This window comes from Apteryx rowi, unplaced genomic scaffold (assembly GCF_003343035.1).
Source record: "Apteryx rowi isolate R43461 unplaced genomic scaffold, aptRow1 scaffold_12, whole genome shotgun sequence".
NCBI lineage: Eukaryota > Metazoa > Chordata > Aves > Apterygiformes > Apterygidae > Apteryx > Apteryx rowi.
Window position 1 is genome coordinate 4,732,649 of NW_020447419.1, and position 19,838 is coordinate 4,752,486.

General features: G+C 43.1%; 1 protein-coding gene across 1 annotated transcript; it reads left to right on the plus strand.

Moving 5' to 3' along the window:
* The first annotated feature begins 337 nt into the window (after positions 1–337).
* On the plus strand, positions 338–4,619 carry CTLA4 (cytotoxic T-lymphocyte associated protein 4). Its single transcript, XM_026088519.1, has 4 exons — positions 338–520; positions 1,729–2,079; positions 2,554–2,663; positions 3,649–4,619. The coding sequence occupies exons 1-4, from the start codon at positions 463–465 to the stop codon at positions 3,745–3,747; spliced, it is 618 nt and encodes a 205-aa protein (XP_025944304.1). The 5' UTR covers positions 338–462; the 3' UTR covers positions 3,748–4,619.
* The last annotated feature ends 15,219 nt before the right edge of the window (positions 4,620–19,838 follow it).

Sequence of the window (19,838 nt, forward strand, 5' to 3'; positions counted from 1 at the left end):
TGTCCTAGTAGGAAATACCTGATGATTGCTAACATATTAAATGCTATGACTGTGAAAGCTGGCAGCACCAGAGGGCCTGAACTGTTCTATTGGATGATTACCTTTCCTCCCCCAATTCTCAAAGCAGAATCGATGGCAGTTTCAGATTGAATATATATTTTCCATCTGCTGAATAGTTGTTTTTGTTCATGCTGTTTGAGGTTAACAATGCACGTACTAATCAAACCCACTACTTCCTTTCTCGTAAAACCAAAACAAAGCTTCATATTACTTTCAGGTACAGCATCTGGGATCTAAAGCTATATATATACACACTGATTCTGTGTGGGTTCAAACATTTCGAAGATTCAGTATCCTGAAAGGTGTTGCCTTTTTTCCAGTCCTTCTGAGAGTTCCAGTTTGGCTTAAAGTCTGAAGGCATCAGACACCTTCAACCCTTTCAGCATCTGTCCCAGCGCAGGAATGCTCTCAGTATTGGTCACCGTGGGCTTTCTCTGCACAGCCACTGCCATTGCCGAAGGTGGGTAGATGAAGGAGGCAAGGTAGCTGGGGGTGTCTACATTTTCTCAGTTTCACCTCTTTGCAGGACAGGGACTGGGTACAGCAGGGAGAGGGATGTGAGATGGGACCTCTCCATAGCACAGTCTGGGAACAGAGTCTTGGGGCACTGCGAGGGATCTGGAAAGCCAGGCAGAGACTTTAGAGCAGAAGCATCTCTAGAGATTCTGGGCAGGATTCAGAGAAGCTCAAGAAGGAAAAAAGATTTTGTCAAATCAGGCCTTGTGAGTGAAGTTGGAAGCTGATAATGTGGAGACAGAGGTTTGAGCGGATGGAGAGATTCTGTTCCTCTCCCTCCCAAATTTTAGCACTGCAGAACTAAAGATAAGCCCTGCCTAAATACACACTGATACCAAATGGAATTGAACAAATAATATTGAATCTTCACAGTTTATTAAAGCAAAAGTCACTGCCTTCCCATGGTATAGTGGTATAGAGTATAGCAGTTGTGAAGAGCAGCCAGTGATGTACATGGTATACTAGCGTTCCCTTAAGATTTGTCATGATATTTTTGCAGTATGTTTATCAGGCTCTGCTGTGTTGCTATACTGTGGCTTAGAATTTCTCAGTACTTGTCTGGGAATTGATAGTTAAAAATGAGGAGCAAAAAGATCAGAAACAAAAATATGCAAACGGGTTTTCCATTCAGTTTTACTGTTACCCTAGTGCTCCTGTTCCGTGTTCCATACAGGATGTCAAGCTGTTTATTTCTGTATGTCAACATGTTCATTTCTACCAGGTAGAAACTGTAGTTTAAATTTCTAATTTTAAAATTCAAATTTCAGCCTTACATCTGAAGTTTCTTTTTTTTTGCTTTTTTATATATATGTTAATATATTTTTTTTAATCCTGCACTGATGTGTGCAGGCCATTGCTTCAGTTGGTGGGCCAAGCTACCTACTATTTAAGCAAATAATGACTGCTGAGATTTATAATATCATTCACTGTAACGAAAGCACTTCTTCAGCATTTTTCAGTATATTAATGCAGTCCTGATGTGAATTGAGGTCTTGAAAGGTTTTTTGGAAGGATTTAGCAGCATTTCTAGGAATTACCCATGGATAATGGGAGGTGGTAGGACTTCTTTCTTATTGTATAGATTTCAAGTAAAAGTCTACACATTACTGCAGATCATTCCTTGACAGTTCATTTGCCATCATTTCCCTACAGTAATGGAAGTGACTCAGCCAGCGATGGTGCTGGCCAACAGACAAGGAGTTGCCAGCTTGGTCTGCAAATACAAGCACATTGGGAATGCAAAGGAAATTCGAGTGACTCTGCTTAAACAGACAGGTGACCAGTTCACTGAGATTTGTGCTTCAACCTACACCACGGAGTTTGAAATGTTCAGCGTGGAGGAGGTCATTCAGTGCCATGTCAGCCCTAGCCGAAACAATGTGACCCTCACTCTCACAGGCCTGCAAGCTAATGATACCGGTCTTTACATCTGCAAGATGGAGCGGATGTACCCTCCACCTTATTTTATGAACACGGGAAATGGGACGCAGCTCTACGTCATTGGTAAGCCAAGCTGCTTTACACTACTGTGCTATTCCCAGATTAAGGGAGCTGTTATTATGCCTCAAAGATGTTCAAAGTCCTGCCTGCAAAAAGTGAGGTTGAACACCGATCAAGTTTGAGAATCATGACTAGCTCTTACGCCTTTAGGATCAACTAAAGCAGGTACATTTATAGGCTTGGGATGTATTTATAGATGTATGGATGCTTGACAGCGTAAGCAATACCACATAGTACATATGTATGTTCAGGCAGTTACATATGTAAGTGAAGAAAGAGCAAAGAGTAAGCTGTATGTTCTCCTACAGATAAAGCCCATTTTCCCTGGAGGCTGAGTGCTCAGGGACTCAGAGCTCAATCCTGGAGGTATCCTAAGAAAGCATATTCTAGAGAAGAGCAGCATAGAGGCTGGTTCGTGGGATATAGGGGCATTCTTACAAGACTAATGTATAATATGATTTCTGTGATATGTTTTAGATCCAGAACCTTGTCCAGACACTGCCATATATCTCTGGGTATTAGGAGCAACTGCCTCAGGATTCTTTCTTTACAGTATCATCATCTCAGCCATTGTCGTAGGCAAAGCGGTAAGTCCCATTGAATCAGCCTCATCCCATTTATTCCCCTTCATGTATACCCCCCCCCTATGGCAGGAAGAAAGAAATAAGAACAGGGAGGGCTGTTGGGACCAAACTCACTGGGATGGTCTGTCTGTTTCTTTTGTAGTGGTGTAATGCAGTGCTGCTACGATAATGCAAAGCAAGAGATCTTGCTGGACCTAGCATTTAAACTTGTGCCTGTCACATTTGTGTTGCCAGAGCACCAGAAAGCAGTCTGCTTATACCAGCTGGACTGCCCCTGGGTTTAGGTTTGGGTGGCGAGAACAGGCGGGAATCCTCAGTCAGAGCTTCCAAGACCAAAGGCAACAGTCCTCACACGTACTCTGATTTCACACGACTGATTCACACAACAACCCAGGATTTGATTTTTCCTTGCCTCACCACTCACCTCCATGCCAAGTGAACTTACAGAGCCCGCCACTTGTGACAAGGGAGAAGTGTAACTTCCAGCATTTTAACCTCTCTTCCCACAGCTAGAAATGGCTGCACACAGAGAGGGGCATGCAAAATGTAAGCCTGGATTGCCCCTTTCAGTGGGAGTCTGGAGTGCTCGCAGTCTGTTAGAAATAACCCTGACGCCGAAGCTTAGAACCAAACACTATCCTGGCCCCATGTTTTTCAATCCATCCTTGTCCCTAGGAGCTAAATGAAACTGGCAGCTGTGAATACTCATGGTTTTGAACCAGCGCTGAACTCTGCAGCAAGAGCACCTTCAAAGTGTTAATTGAATGGCAAGACTCTCTATCTTATCCCAAATGGCCCCTGTAATTCCTGATTCGCCCTCCAACAATCTCAATGGATCTTATACAAAGACAGGTGATAGCGAAAGGTGACTAGAATACCTCCTACTCAGTAAAGGCAGCAGGACGCTCAGGACTTTTCTCTAAAATGTGCCAGTCACTTATTATGCTGTGATCTCTTGCTTATTTTACTTTCTTCCCATATTTTATAGATACAGAGAAGACGAAGGCTCACTACTGGGGTTTATGTGAAAATGCCTTCTGAAAAGACAGAGAAAAAAGTGATTCCATTCCACATCACCGTTAACTGAAACAAGGAGAGAGAGAGAGAGACCATTTCCTAGCTGGGATGGAGAGTCTGCTAATTGACTTAAGCTAAAGAAATAAAATTAATTTTCTTATTACAAAGGTGTATGGGAAGGAGAGAGAATATTCTTTGTAATTTCTATGGTTTGGAGGAGAATAAATAGTTTATGCATTAATATTTCAAGGTTAACCCTGTCACATAAAAATGGCTACATTAGGCCATTGATTCTTTGAGTTGTATTGTACCAATATGTAGTCTATATATATATACATATATATATGTATAGCATTAAGATCTATTGCAGTTGAACATCTTATTCTCAAACTTCACCTTGTCTACTGATCAACTGAAATCCAAACACTATTGAGACAGAGGCTTCGGTGTCATTGCAAGGCTAATCCTATAGGCTTGGGGGACAGAGGCGGAAGAACACACTAATGTACAATGTTGACGTGTTCCCGTGCATCGCTATTTATTGGTTCCACTTCTTGCATTAGTGCTCTGCGTTTTCTCAGAAGCATCACCGTAGGCTGGCACCGATGACACTGCGGCTCTAAAAGCCTGATCTCAGCTCCTTTCACCGCCATCGTGTCCCAGCAGCGCTGCGCTGGAGTTAAGTGATGATATCTGAGCCAGTGCTGACAGCACTGCTGGGGGAAAGGTTGCCCAGCAGGAGCCCTATCAGGCTGTTGCTGGGAGCATGTTCCAGCTCTGCTGGGGCTTTGCGTTTTACAAATGCTAAATTAGCATCTATCCAAAAGGCACAAGTCTGTTGCTGTGTTTAACTGAGTCTATTTTCCATGAAAATACTGATGGTGTATAATCTTGTTTATTAGTTATGTACCATTCAATAAAAACCTTGAAGCTTTGCCCAAATTCAAGTTCATTTCTTATTCACCATTCTCAGAAGAAACAGGAAGTGGCTACATGTTAGAAAGCAGTGATGACAAGATGAACCTTTACCCTCTGACCCTGCTTTCTGCCCTTCTGAGGGAGCCAGCGTGCTCATGCCAACAGCTACTTTCACAGCTCTCCTCCTTAGAGGCTCCCATTAAAACCAGTTGAGTCTTCCACTTGTCTAGCTAGAGCTGCCGTGATGTGGTTCAGAGATGCTACCAGTTGCCTTTTCACTTCCAGCAAAGTTACTTACTTGCAGAAGGTAATTGTAATGATTTTGGCTCCTGTACATGTTTATACAAAAAGCTAGTCCTAGTTTCAAATCCTGTTTTTTTGCACCTCTTTGACACTCTCACTCACTAAACAGTAGCTGACACACAAAGCTCCTGGAGCTTAAAACAATGTGAACTTTCTCAGCTACTATCTACTGTTTTGGCTCTTCACTGTCAAAATTTCAGCTTGCAACCAAAAAACTTGGCAGCATCTATCACTGTTTCACAGCTGTGAATGCATCTTCATGGCCCCAGATCCCAACCCCCTCCCCAGTCCCCTGCACCATGTTCCTGTGGGGGCACCAGCCCCCAGGACACCCAATCTCATGGCTCTTTTGGTTAGCTTTCCCCCTCTCCGCCCGTTCATCTGGCACCAGCTCCTGCTGTACAAACATTCACATTCTCCATTTGTCGCCAACTAAACTGTTTGCAGGTGTTAACTCTGCTTTCTCAGTGTTGACCTACAGTAGCACTGCATGAAGTAAAAGTAGCATCTGATGACATACCCTTTTTCTGCAGTGGCTTTTTTATTCTAACATCAGTCTGGGATTTTTTCCCTATTTTCCACTAACCTGGTGTTTTGGGTATAAAAAATGATCAAAGATCACACATCTGACTTCACTGCAAAATGACTGAATCCCTACCTGTTCAAGTGCAGCTTGCTAAGGGAAATGTGTTCCATGACTGGCAAAAATGGATTTGGCCCACACATCCACTTGATGAGCTGTAATGTCTGCTGATAAATTTACCTTGGCAAAGTATGAATAATTATCTGGGGCAATTTTTTCCACCACAGCATGTAGCAGCTCAGATATGCTGAATCTCATATCTAATTCCAAATCATGAATCAATTTTTGCTTATTTTTTTCTTCCTTGACAATTCCCATACACTGAGTCCAAGAGCTTCCTTTTCTTAAGCAATCTACAAGCAGTGCAGGYAAGTGATTTTCAAAGTTTGTCCCTGTTTGGTGAAGGGATGCTTTGGACCTGTGTCTACAATCTCATGACCTATGGCCACAGCTGGCTGTGAATCTGCATCATTGTAGAACTCGTGTATGTTCCAGTGGCCATTAATTTCCAGTCCCCATTAATTCCTGGCAGGCAAGCTGAGGCTGGTTAGGCCTTCTGCATCTGCCTGGGCTAATCACTCTGAGTACACTAGCATTTCCTTGAGACATGCAGCCTGTAATGATCTTTTCATTTCTAACTTATTGCAGTCTCTTCTAGCAAGTGGGGTCAGTGGGGCATTTTTTCCTAAACAGACTGCAGGCTGCTAAATCACCTGAACAGTGCAGATTATGGGAGACCAAAGCAGAAATGACCATCTCATGTGTGGCAATAGTAGTATTTTGTGTTTGCTCCTTTTACACTTAAATAGCTCCTGGTAGGTTGTTTATTAATTATCCTATTGGAAATGCCTTTGCCCAAATTCTCTGGCTGTTCTGAACCTCTCTTTGTTGTCAGTAGCTTTCCACCCAACCTTTTCCCCCCTTGTCTGTATTGCTGTAGTGCTGAATTTTYTCTGTCTTTCCTTACAGCTGTTCCAGTATTCCCTGAGATAAATATTACATAAGTTCACATTGTTACTGTTCTAAGCTGGGCTCCYCTTTTGAGTTTTCTAGCAGGGTAATAGGTGCACTCAAATCAGCTGATGTAGCAATGAAGACCAAAGTGAGATTTCAGTTCAGATTTTATTGACAATGATACTCATAAAACTTCTATCTGACTCTACAGGGATGAGTGCAGCCTAAGTGCCTGCAGGGATATCTGTGCCTATCTCCATGGGTCCATATAGGAGCTATCTCCAAGGGTCCATATAGGAGCTATCTCCAAAGAGAGCAGAGCCCAGACCTCAGGAAATTTCCATTCCCCTGATGCCCTGTGATGCTCTCCAGGACCTTGAGCTCTGTGCTTTCCCCTGATGATGGGAGGGCATCTTACCATGATCATCCCACAAAAAAAGCCTGACAAACACAAGTTGGATATGTCTTCCTGTCAAATCACAGCAGTACTAATATATGAAAGATGCACACTGTAGGTCAGTGTACTTCCTAGAAGATGCAGTAAAGAGGAAATCATGACTCTTTTTCTGGGAAGAATGTGAAAAGCAGAGGCTAAAGGAATTGGTCTCAGAGCTATGCTCATTAGAACAGGGAGTTTAAAAACATAACCAAATATCTTACCTGGACAGCCAAATAATGAGACCATGCTGCTTGGCGAGGTGCAGGAAGAGTCTCTTTTCAGGTGCCTTTTACCCATCCAGGAGATACGTCAGCCTATTTGAGAAAGAGGGACAGTGTGGTTCTGGCTGCACCTGAGTGGGCATTCACAGGTACACTTGTCTGCACACACACACACACACACACACAGATTCTACTTTCATTTTCATCTGCTCTTTTATCTGATCAGTTTTTCTCCTTGCCATTTTCAATTATCAGTCAGAGTTGTGGCTGGTACAGAAAACCATTCGACAAGAGCCTCCAATGTGGCTACCCCGTGAGCAGGCAATAAATGATCCATCATTTTAGCTTTAGAGATAGTGCTGTGAAATAGTCAGATTCCCCACTCTTGAGAAATATGTGAGTTTGGGCTTACTACTCAGTCAGGCCCTGACGTCTGTAGGGAAAATTTGGTTATCCTGTTTTCTGCTGATCCTTACCAAATTAAAAAAAAATCAAGAAACACTAGGCTATGCAATAGCACACTTTTCTTGACCTGCTTCTATCCTTACTACCAATCTGACCTTTGCTCAAGATTCACCCAGGACTAATTTCTTGTTCTTCAGTAACCAACGCTTCCATTGGCCAGGTAACTCCTGGCCAGTTTGATACAATTTCTGGCCCATGTACTGACTTTAAGCCTTGCAGCTCCAAAAAGCATGAGTGTGTGTGTGAGGGGGTGAGGTGAGAGTTGGAGGGGGTGCARATGCTTCCCCCTTTTGCTGGACCAAAGCTACTCTGGGGGAGCGAGCCCTGAAAAAATCCCAAACATATCAGTCTTCCCTGCAATGGGAACAGTCTGAACCATGACTAAAGAGCTCTGCCTCTAGAAGGGGGCACATAAATAGGAATCAGATGATGTAGCCAAGAGTTCTGTCATGAAATCCAAACCAGAGAAGGCTGGTGTGTAGCAGATAGCTTTATGCATTACCAGAAGAAATTTATTCTTGACATTTGTAAACTGCAGGCTTGCTTGAACAAATAAATATGTATTTTGAGCTACTTCCTATCACACCTAGACTGTGGGGCCTCCACATTACCCTGGGACTGTAATGTAAATCTGGAGTGCAGGCTAATGGCTGGGAGAGAGGGAGAGGTGAACTTCAGAAGTTTTTAGAGCTGCACAGAAAGAGGAAGGAATCACAAATACACAGCACCACACTCTGCTGCTCCTGCAGGTGCCTGAGCATCACCTGGGCATAATTAATCCTCTACTGCTACACACAGATAAGCAGCATTTACATGACTTTGTTGCCATTTTGTGCAAATGCTTTTTGTGACTGATTAAAGAATAGTCTTTGTTAAGGGTACTTTTACATTGCATATCAAAGAGGAATGGTGAGGAACTATGTGGTTTGTCTGAACAAATTAACAGTTACTGGTAGAAGATCTTAGTAGCTGTAATGGGGGAAGAAGGGGGGAGGGGGTTGTAAAAATCTTCCCTGAAATCAGTTAAAAACTTTTGGTGTTTGCTAAAGTAACAAAGTGAGGAAGAGCTTGGGTAGGTGACAAAACTTCATTGGGAATCATTAATAACTCCTACTGATGTGAGCTGGCAGATACTACCCTGAAGCAAGAGATTATTAGCTATTCAGTATTTGACTATTCTTCCCTTCTTGTACTTTTAAAATGGAGATTTCTTTGTAGTTCCATAGTCAGCTATCTTAACCACACTCATGGTTTTATATCTGAATGAACGTTTTTTAGTGGTTATGAAGTTACAGTTGAAAAAAGGAGTTCTCAGTTTCTTCACTGACAGTTTTTCTCTTTAATTCTCTTCTGGCAGTTGTTTTGAAGAAGTAACACTTTAATATGTTCAATTTGATCTGCTTCATTTTCTGCTGTGGCGTGGGGCGTGCCCAGACAGCACCGCTTCTTTTCTGTTCAAAGATCCACATGATACAAACGAGGTCCCAAACTTTTCAAGTTGCTTTTGTCCACAGGAGCAGCAACAGGCAAGCTTCTTGCAGCAGAAGTGGTAAGACAGAGGCATTTTTCAATATAAATGTATTACAAATTGAAAGTAAATATGTAAGATTGCAGTCAAAATTAGGATTAAAGAATCTGAATTAATTCTGTTCTAGTACAATATTTATATGCATGCAATTTCCTTGCAAACAAATGCTATATAGTACTTCTTTATTCACCAATAAAACTGGTAAGAAAGTAAATCTTACTTATTAGGTATAATAAAGCCAGTTCAGTAATGAAATACTCACTGTTCAAAATGGCAAATAATGTCATGTCAAATAATTGATGGCTGTTTATTTTCATTACAAACACTTTACACATAGGGCAGCCATTAAAGTGATCTTTTTTATCAGTGGCACTAACTCTATGCAACTACAGTTGCACAGAGTTATCCTGCCAGAGTGAAGGAAAACCATGCCAGAATCCTGAAAAGGCATGTTTCAGGCAACCAGACAGTCTTGATGTTGACTAAAAAAATGCTTTTTGAGGTATTCTTCTGTTATTGTTGGATTGCTTCTGGGTTATATTTTTTTGAACAAGGAGCAAGATGATTTTTAAGGAAAATGGAAATTTTCACCTAATTACATGATTGCAATAGGGGGGACTTTAACAAGAACACTTCCTATAATTGAATATGTGATAAAACCAGGAGAGCTTGAAACAGTGGGTAACGTCTGGTTGGATCCCGCTGTGCCGTGGGTGGGGTTTACGGGCGCTGCGCTGCCCCGTGATGCAACAGCTCTGGGTGAAAGCTGGGACAAGCAGCATGATGCTTTGCTCTTCCTAGGGCTTGTACAGGTAATAAATGAATCCTGCTGTACGTCAAGTGGGCTACTGGCAGCTTGCTACACCTCCGGCAGGTCCCAGCCCTGCTTTTAGAGCCCCTCCTTGGGGGTTGGTGGCTTCCCTGTGCTGGCGATGAACGGGCCAGCAAAAGGGCTGCTTCCTTCTGGGCCAACTAGTGAGTGCGCGGGGCAAGCGTGAGGGGGACGGTGCGTACCGACCCGCAGGGTACTTAGCGCTGCGCACTTGCATCACCAGCAACTGTAAGAAGCATCTCAGCCTCCTTCCCCCCTGCGAAAACAGCCACTGCGAGCTGCTCTCGGCTGGCCCTTAGCCGCACTGCCGAGGCCTCTCCTCATGCGCAGGCGTYGGGGAAAGCGCAGATGTCTGGCGTTCTGCAGCAGCGCTGAAGAGACTCCTTTTCTTTTTGTGTTTTTTAAGAATCTGTCTTCTTACCTACTTGACAGTCCCTGGCTCCTGCCACTGGCATCTTTCCTTCCTTTGAGCCACAATGAATACGCCAAATAGGTGACTAAAAACAGGCCTTCTCTTTGCCTGGGGTAAAATCAGCTTTAGGCTATATTATGGAAACACAACACCTGCTCTAATTTACTTCTACCATACAGATTAAAAACTTAGATGCAATAAGCTGGACAAAATCATAGAAATATTAGGGAAAATAAAACAAGAGGCAAAAAAAACCCTGCATCTGAAACTCTTATAAAATGTGGTATGTTAGCAGCGCTTAATCAAGATCAGAAAGCAAAACAGTTCATTTCTCTGTAAGGTATCAAATCCTTCTGGTAAGTGACACTCTGGAAACATTCGATAGCTTCATAACCGGCTGACTTAATGTTTTACATGCAGGAAAGATGGCTAGAACAGCAGTAATCAGCAGAATAAGTTGGTTTCGTAGTTGAGCTTTGGTGAGGTGTTATATCGTGTGGGTAGCATTTATAAGAGCTCTCTCACTTTTAATTCTGTAGCAAAGATGACTGTCTGCTTCACAAATTAATAATATTTTCCTTTCTCTTATAATAGCAAACTAATTCATTATATCATATTTAATTTTATGACTATTTGTCTACTCTTCTCTTTAAAATACTCTCTTATTTGGACTGAACATCTTCTGAGCCCTTTTCTCTTGCTTGTGTGCAATAATATAATGTAATTACACTAATTTTACAAATAGGTTCCAAACTCMTGCTACACCCACCCCTTCATATGAACTGCTTGTGCTACACCCACCCCCTCATACGAACTGCATATCCTGTGTAAGAATTCTTCACTTTAACTTCATCGATTCTCTTGCAATTTCCAGATTCACTTCCATTATTTTTTCCCGTGTTGCTATTTCTTATTTTAGAATTAAGAAAGACCAGGCTTCCGTACGGGTTTTATTAAATGCAGCAATTATTCCACTCACTGATCACAAGGTATTGATGGCTCTGTCGTGGGAGTGGGCCAGGTTGCTTCACTCTTACATTTCAGGTGCCTCAGTTGGAAATGCACCTTAAACATGTGCTTGCCGGTTCCTGGGATGGGGGCAACCACCGGGCTAACTGTGGACATCTGTTTCCTCTCTCCTCTTCCGTTCTTCTGTGGAGGAGGCTCCGCAGGACCAGGTGCTAGTGTCCTGTGCAATTAACACGGGAAACGGTCAGGAGGACCAGCGAGGGGACAGGGGCTCGGTTTCATTCGGCAGGTGGCTAAGACGCCAGCGAGCACCCGGGCTAAGGGCAGCACGCGGAGGAGCCGGGGCAAGCGGCAGGAGGTCAGCCCGTGCGCACGGCGCGGCCGTCGGGGCAAGGCAGCGCCGCTTTGAACAGCTCGCCCACGAAAGGCYAGCTTAGGTCTGGCAACAGCAAAGCTCCGGAGGCTTTTATCCAACACACAGAATGGGAAACGCTCAGTGCTAGGGCTGCTCTAGGCAGCTGAAGCATTCGAGTTAAATACCCCCCTTCCACCTATAAGCTTCTGGTGATGTAAAACATTTTGTTGACGTTACTTTAAAATTTACTTTAACGACATCTATAACAAAATCTATAACAAATCTATAACAAAAAATGAGCGTTTGCCAAAGATAAAATTATTTTTTCTCCACTTCTTAGTTTGTCAAAATTTCAGATTCTTTGCATGTTGGCCCGTGAATTTAGAACCAGTTATTCTAACAGTTCTAGTCTTCTTGGCGAAAGAACAGAAATTATGTATGTGAGTGAGAAATCTTTTAGGAAAAAAGACGATGAAGCTTTAACATCACATAACTCAGAAGAGGCCAAACGCAGAAGAAGCTGTTGTGCTGGCCTTCCTTTGCTACCTCACAGGAGAGCCTAAAGCATTTTGTGTTAAATAAGACATTTTATTGGAGCAATAAAGGTACAATTATTTTTTAATAATTGCCCCTTTTCCCTTCCTGTCTACCACCCTTTTTTTCATTAAAACTGTAGCCTAGGACAAGRTTTAGCTGAGATTCTGCTGTGCTAGAAAGCAAGATGGGGACATTTACTGGATAAACAGGGATGTATGTAAATAAGGGGGTAACTGCTCATTTTATTGTCTGGTTTAGTCCTGACTATAATTCTTTATGCTACTAGGTAGTTACCATTACGTGACTCCAAGTTCGATTCATTATTAGGATGAACAGAACTTTTGATACTTGCCAGTTGGATCCAACTGGATCTTTCCATCTTCCATTTAATGTAACCCTTTCTTTACTCTATGAATTTCATTTTCCTGGAGGCTAGTGTATGGATTAAAAGCATTGACAACTGTAGGTAAATACATCAGCTCACATTAAAAGCATGTTCATGTGGCTTTAAGTCCATGAATAAATCACAAAATTGCATTCATCATACAAAAATAGCATTTGCGTAGGATAAAGTTCAGTGAAATGTTTAAGTGTTGCAGAAAGCTGTCACTGGACCAGAACAGGGAGCAGTCACTGTAAATAGCTTGCTGGACGTGAGACAGGTAGTGTGGGAAAGTAGAATTAGGATTCAAATCTATTAATCATATACAATGAAAAATAGCAATATAGAAATATGCATATGAAAGACGCATAGTTATATACAGAGCATGCCTGAAGGCTTCCCATGCTACTTAAACCCMTACTTCATTACAACAAAACCTCTTGCAAAAGATTGTTTCAGTTATTCAGAAATACACTGTCTTGCATCTGTCCTGAAATAAAAACTACAAATGGACTGAAAAATGAAGTGCTGCCAGCTTCTGTCTAGTTGCTAGAAAATACTTCCATGTTTTGCTGAAATGCTGTTTTCAGTTCTTGCAACGTGAAACTGATGCTCTGATGATACGTGGTCACTAGAGATACCATGGCAGTTTTGTAATTGTAAACTGTTTAAACAGAATACCCCATCAAAATCTCAAATCAAGACATTTTAGAAGTCACATAGAGTTCTCTTTAGTTCCTGCCCTAATTTGTTCACTCGGGTGCACATCAGTAAATGGCTGCCGCTCTCCAGTGGTGGGTGGGTGGGTTGGTCCCATTAGTCACTTTCCTATTCACCGTAATTAGAGTTGGCCAGAAACTACATTCAGAGAATGCTCATTTGTTTAAAAACCCCTGTGTGTGTGTGCGTGTGAGTGCGATAATTAAGCTATTCTCAACAAAACTTGCTTTGGGTCAAAGTTAGAATTTGTGCTCAGTGTCCGAGGCAGGAATGAGAAGAACCAGGAGGTTGTGGCACTTGGAGGTTGTGGCACTCGGCTGAGAAGCGAGACACCCAGATTGCTGTCCCCTGCTCGCCTGATCCCACGTCAAAGGCAGGAACATGCCCAGACCACTGACCAACGCAGGAGTGTGCCCACCCTCGCCACGCTTTCAATGGAAAACTTGCAAAGCTGGCTGGCCTTTCTGATTTTCAATGAAAACTTCTGAAAGGCTGCAGTTTTGTCCCGACACAGAAAGGGAAAAAGATTCTCATCTTGAAACTTTCCAGGTCTAAGAGCAAACCTTGTAATGGTTTATTTGCTTGCTGCGTTAATGCTCTTTGAGATTGCTAAGGAGAACATGCTGTTGACAACACTGTCCTGTTACAGCACGGATCAGGTCTACTGATGGTAGATAAAGGTGTACCTTTATCTTGCAACAGCACTGAAAATCATAGTTTTCAACAATTTTTGAGACATTTAAAAGTCCTTTACACAGTTGATTTTCGTGATAGGAGAAATGGACTGCTCCCTACTGAGGAACAGACTTTTGTGTCCAATTCCAGCTGGAGTTTTACCTATGTTTGTAATAGTGTGTTTAATTTTTCTTTTCCATTTCAAAGTCACATATATACTGCAGTCACACTTATTATTTGTAGTGTTCGTAGGTATTTAAACATGAGACATGGTGGCTCATCTTTTTGAAACTGGGAGACTCTGCAGCAGGCTGAACCCTTGGATCTAGGGTCTGAGCCCTGCTGCTGCTAACTCTCTCTGGGACAGAGCACTCCAGCCTGAAGGTGGCCTGTATGTATAGACTCACTGTCACCAAAACCTTCTGAACCAGGCACACACTTCCCTTCTCAAGGCTAAGCAGTCCCAGCCTCTGTGAAATCAGGAATGGCCCTTGCTTGACATATATATGAAATAATTAGTGAAAATAGTGGGCAATGTTGGGTTTCTACTGCAGCATCCAATCTAACTGCTGCAGTTCCACTGATGCACTCTCTCTTCACTGGAACATCTGTATAAAAACAAATGTTTTTATATTTGTATTCCCACTCCCCAGATTTATATTTGGGAGTTTATGATAATATTAGACAATATTGATGCAAATTGCTTTCCTCTGGACAACTGCACATAGAAGTATATATGGATATATACAGTTAAGATGTGACACAAACCAAATGACATTGTACTGTATAATTAGCCAGYTAACCCATTAGGAGGCAACACACTACTCACTTTAAGCAGCCAGTCTGCAGGCTGCTCGCAGAGCTGCTTGCGTCTGCTGTCTGTGCCCGCCTGCTCCCGCACCGGCTGTGCCTCAGGAGACACTGTGTAATATGGGAGAGCTGGCTGGCCTGCAAGGAAAGGGTTGGGTCAATCACAGAACCTGCAGTTGTTGACCTACACAAGCATCCAAAAGTAGCATTTCTTCTCCTACAAAGCAGTAAGCCTGAAAGACATTATAATCCCCTGAGCTTCGAACACTGTGGAGAATACTGCACTTTTTAGGGTTTGATGCTGTTTATTAAACCACATTCCAATTTGCCATCATAGTCAGCAACAATAAGAGCATAGGAACATATGGGAACCCACACCAGATCAGACTAATGGTCCACTCCACCTACTATGCAGTTTCCAACAGTGACTAAGAGCAGATGTCAGGGAAGAGTATGAAACAGTGAAAGAATGCCATGAAACTTTCCCAAAATACTATCCCAGCCTTCCCTCACCAGCAGCTCAGGAATTTCAAAGCATGATCTCTTTGCATTTAAAAGCCTTGATGGATTTGTCTTCCATGAATTTATCTTATAACTTTTTAAAACCCTGTAAATGTTGAATCCAGGAGAACAAGGAAGAGCAAATGATCTGTATCACAAAAGAACTTGTAAAAACTCAAGTGGCCTTGAAAATGGTAGAAAAACCTAGATAGACAAGAGGTGGTTGTTTGTGGTTGTTTTCAAAGCTTGGAAATAATGAAATGTTTCTTTTCTTAGTGGAAAAATAGTTATGTTTCCATATCAACTAGAATAATTTGTAACTATATTATATAAAGCTAATATAAAAAATCGCCCCTTGCTCCTCAGTAAACCACTGACAGTAACCTGCCAGTTAYGAAAATGCAACTAGAAGGAAAGATGCAAATGCCCAAATTAACTTTTTCCCCTTCAACTACTGTTTTCATTCTCCAAGCAAGAGAGGCACCAAAAMCAGTCGATCACGCAAGCATTACAGAGTCCCCACTGATGTCACTAGAAAACATAGCGTAACCACAGCAACCTTATGAGAMGTAAAGCAGTGTCCTGACTGGCTTACTTTGTTTTTGTGACAGCCTTTGTTTTACCTAGCACAGCAGGAAAGAAACCAAGGGCCCATGGAGCTAAAACCCTATATTAATGTAATGTGGACTAATGACTCGGTAACTAAGGAGTCCTGTTTTTGGTGGATCGCATGTACAATAAGACCCCTAACATAAAGAGTAGCACATTTGCACACCTCCCAACATACTGTGAACACCAACAAAACAAACAATGGTTAAATATTCCTTGGCCACAGCAGGTCCCCCCAAGGTCGGGGCAGAGAGGAGTCTCAAGAAAGACTGGGCACAACCAATAGGAATATAACCATCCCCAACACCCTCTTCAAAGAGTTACACAGCAGCACCTGATGGACCACTTTTGTTGACGAGAGCTAACAAACACTAACATCAGCTGTGATACTGATCTCTGTGTGTGGACAAAGCACAGCTACGTCACCAAGAGCTTCCCAATGACCAGGCTTTGCTACTGCTACTGACACTGTACAGCGGACAGACAGGAGAGAAAAAATTCTAGCAACTTCACAGGGCAAGCAGCAAGAAGAGTTGACTTTGAATTAAAGGGAGAGAATATATGCATGTGACTTTTCAGTGGTCACCTGAAACAACTGAATGAGCAACTTATCTATACAAACAGTTCTAGGAAGAGAAAAATGAGATTTATACACATCATATTTTCTAGGAATATCTGAAGAGACATAGTCCATTTCTGGACTGATGGCAACCAAGGCGGCTACCAAACAAGATGGGAGACTCTTGAAGCATTCTGAAGTTAGTCTTGGGAACAGTGCCCTAGACACTAATGTACCATTAACATTAAAAAGAAATACCAACAGAACAAAAATGGAGAAATGTCAACTTTCACCTTTTCTGACTGTCATCTAAACAATTCACAAGAGTGTAAACAGAAGAGCAGCTGCACCTGATGAGAATGAAAATACGGTAGGCCAAGTATCCTGTCTCCAACATAGGTGTCCAACAGTGGATGTTTAGTGAGGAGTGTAAGAAGAGGACGAGCATATGGTAATGCTATCCTGGAATGCTCTCCCAACCTCCAAAAATTTGCAGATCAAGGACTTTTCTTGGGCTGATGTCTTTGTAACTCAGCTGACTATGAACGAGACAGAAAATCCAGAATTTTGTAGTATCTCTATGAACAATATGGACATATCTATAGCTTCAATACACTTTAACAAGCTCCAGCAGACTGCTTGACCTCTCCTCTGGATATGGGTGTGCTTCACTATGGCTCAGTCAGAGTTGGAGGAAGCCACAGGCCCAGACCTGAAGAAGCACTTTGGCTAAGACAACAAAACCCCTGCGAACAAACATTCACCTCTAATGACCAGCAACCACACAGCTGAGATCAAAGAGACTGAGTGTGAAAAGCCTGTTCTTTGAAGTTTGCCTGCAGTCACCCATGGCCAAACAGGGAGCTGCACATTCCTATAAGGTGTCTACATCTCCCTGGCCCAGCTGAATAGTAGCTGGGAATAGGTCAGACCGAGCAGAGCTTACTGAGTATTCCTCCTGAGAACCAGGGTATATTAGCTAATGCAGAGCTTGCCTGAATGCAGTGAGACACTTCTTGCATCCATGCTTGCTGTGATCCAGGTAAGAGCTAGTTTGAATATGTCGACCCTGTACTGTATAAAGTGTGTGCATCACACAGATCAAGATGGAAGCTGGAAAGCTGCTGAGCTGGTTGCTTTTGCTGAAAGTGCTCTGTCTTGGCCTATTAACTTGAGTAATCTGCACGTACTGCAATTTCTTTTGGTTGCAGTCTCAGGGTAAAGTCCCTCACAATCAAGCTGACTTGGACATGGTAATTTACGGGCGTGGAGAGCTATCGAAATGAAGACTGTCATATCCTGGAGGTCCAGGTTCAGAAATGAAGAAGATCTGTAACTTATTCTTATGAAGTAGCTATGTCTATTTTCGAGGGGCAATCAGAGATTGCATCAAGGCTGAGAACTTCAGTAAGGAAAAATGGAGTTTTTACATGACAAAGGCCAATTCACCAGAATATCCTCTGGTGATCTGTAATGTGATCAATGTGGTTAAAGTGATGTTTTAGAGTAGTCATTTCAATCATTTATGCTATCTAGAGAACATATACATCTGATTTCTGTTTTCTGTTCATCCTCATTCTAATTTGTACTCCAAATCCTTGTGGTGATGACACCCAAGTCAGCTGTGAGAGGGTTGCCTAGACCCTTCCCTTACAGAGAGCTCCCAAAGAAGATCAGAAGGCTTCTAAACACAGAAAAAGTCACGTTTTAGTGGATTAAAAGTAGGTTAAGTAACTTTTTAAGTAGAAATCCAAAGGGACCGGAACAAAGAGCAAATGCATCAGAAGAGTTTATAGACAACTCTCCCCCTGTCTGCCGCATTCTTGCAGGCAGGTTTTTGCTCCCAAGCTTAATGTTAGTTAACTCAGTGACTTTCTGAGTGGCAGCAAACTCTGCCTAGTGCCGGCCGGTCCTCGGGAAGTTCCTTCAGTCTCCCTGGAAGCATGGCTGTCTTTCTTTGCTCTTCGGTATCGCATCTCCCACCTTCTGCGAGCCACACGCTGCCACCTCCTTGCTGTGATTTCCTGTCCTTTCACATCCTATGGTCCCTTCACCTGTCTCTGTGCCTTAGCATCCTCAGTTGCTCCAACGGGGAAGGAACAAGCTCCTTGCCCTCCAGGGGTTTCCACCCAGCCCACTCTTCTTGCAGGAATGTGACAGCAGCAGATCAGACTGACCATCCGTAACTGCTCTTGCAGAGGCTGAATTCTCCCTGCGCACGTGCAAGGCAGACCTCTGCCCAGAACTGCTCTGCAGACCACAGCACAAACTCCCTGCTTGTGCTACGGACTATGGGTTCATCAGGCAGACCTGAGAAGAAAATGATGTCTTTGATCACTGGAGCCTTTGTGTGGTTGTGCGGAAATATTTCTTGCTGGGGTTCAGAATTCAGGGTTGCCTGACAGAGCTCATTTTACACTGTGTTTCGTTGCTATCCTGGACTTTCTATCAATGCCAGGATGAGGTAGTAGCATCATCCTCTTCCTCATTCTCTTGAGGATGCCATGAGGTATGTGCCCTCATGGGAGAATTTTGTCCTCTTTTCCAGTTTAACATCTGCAGGCCAGTACCACCTACTTCCTTTAACATGTCTCACATGATATTTGTTTCCACACCATGAACTGCCACACAAGCCATGCTGATCCGATACATACACATAAGTGTATGTTTTATCTTATCAGTTAACTGATCTGATTCCAACAGGTTCATCAATATGAACAGACTCAGTAAATTGATACTGATTGCTTAGTAAGAGGGAATCTCTCAACCCAGAACCTCTCTGCTCTGGATGTGAATAATCATGATTTTACTAACAAGCCGAGCTGGGCTTTGGCTGGAACGAGCAGCCCTCACCTGCTCCCCCTAAGGAGGAACTGCTGACAATCACAGTGAAACAGTGATGTGAGGAAACTCCTTTGCCTCTTGGTCTTTCCTGGTCTTTCCTGGTCTGCTGGGGGGATCGACTGGTTTTACAAGCTTGTTCTTTCTCTTCCAATTAGTGAGCACAGACAAGCAGTGTTCAAATGCCTACACAGAAGAAAGAGCCTCCCACTCCCAGCCATGAAACCCCCCCGAGCCCCGAGCACCCATCCCTGCAAGCCCAGAGATCAGGTATCCAAGCGTTGCATTGGCCCCTGCCAAGCAGGTTGCAGAATTTCTGAGGGGAGGGGGAAAAAAAACTTTAAAAAATGTAACGCATTAAAAAATTAGACTTTGGTAAGGGTCGGTACCCAGGCGCTGAGGCTTGGCACGTCAGTGCAATGCCGGTGGGGGGAAGGGGGTCCCACCAGAAGCCGTGAGTGACGCTGGGTTGCCGCTGGCCTAAAGGAGAGCACAGCCCGGCTCCTACAAGGAGCTGCCCCGGAGCGAGGGCAGCGCAGCCCGGGCCG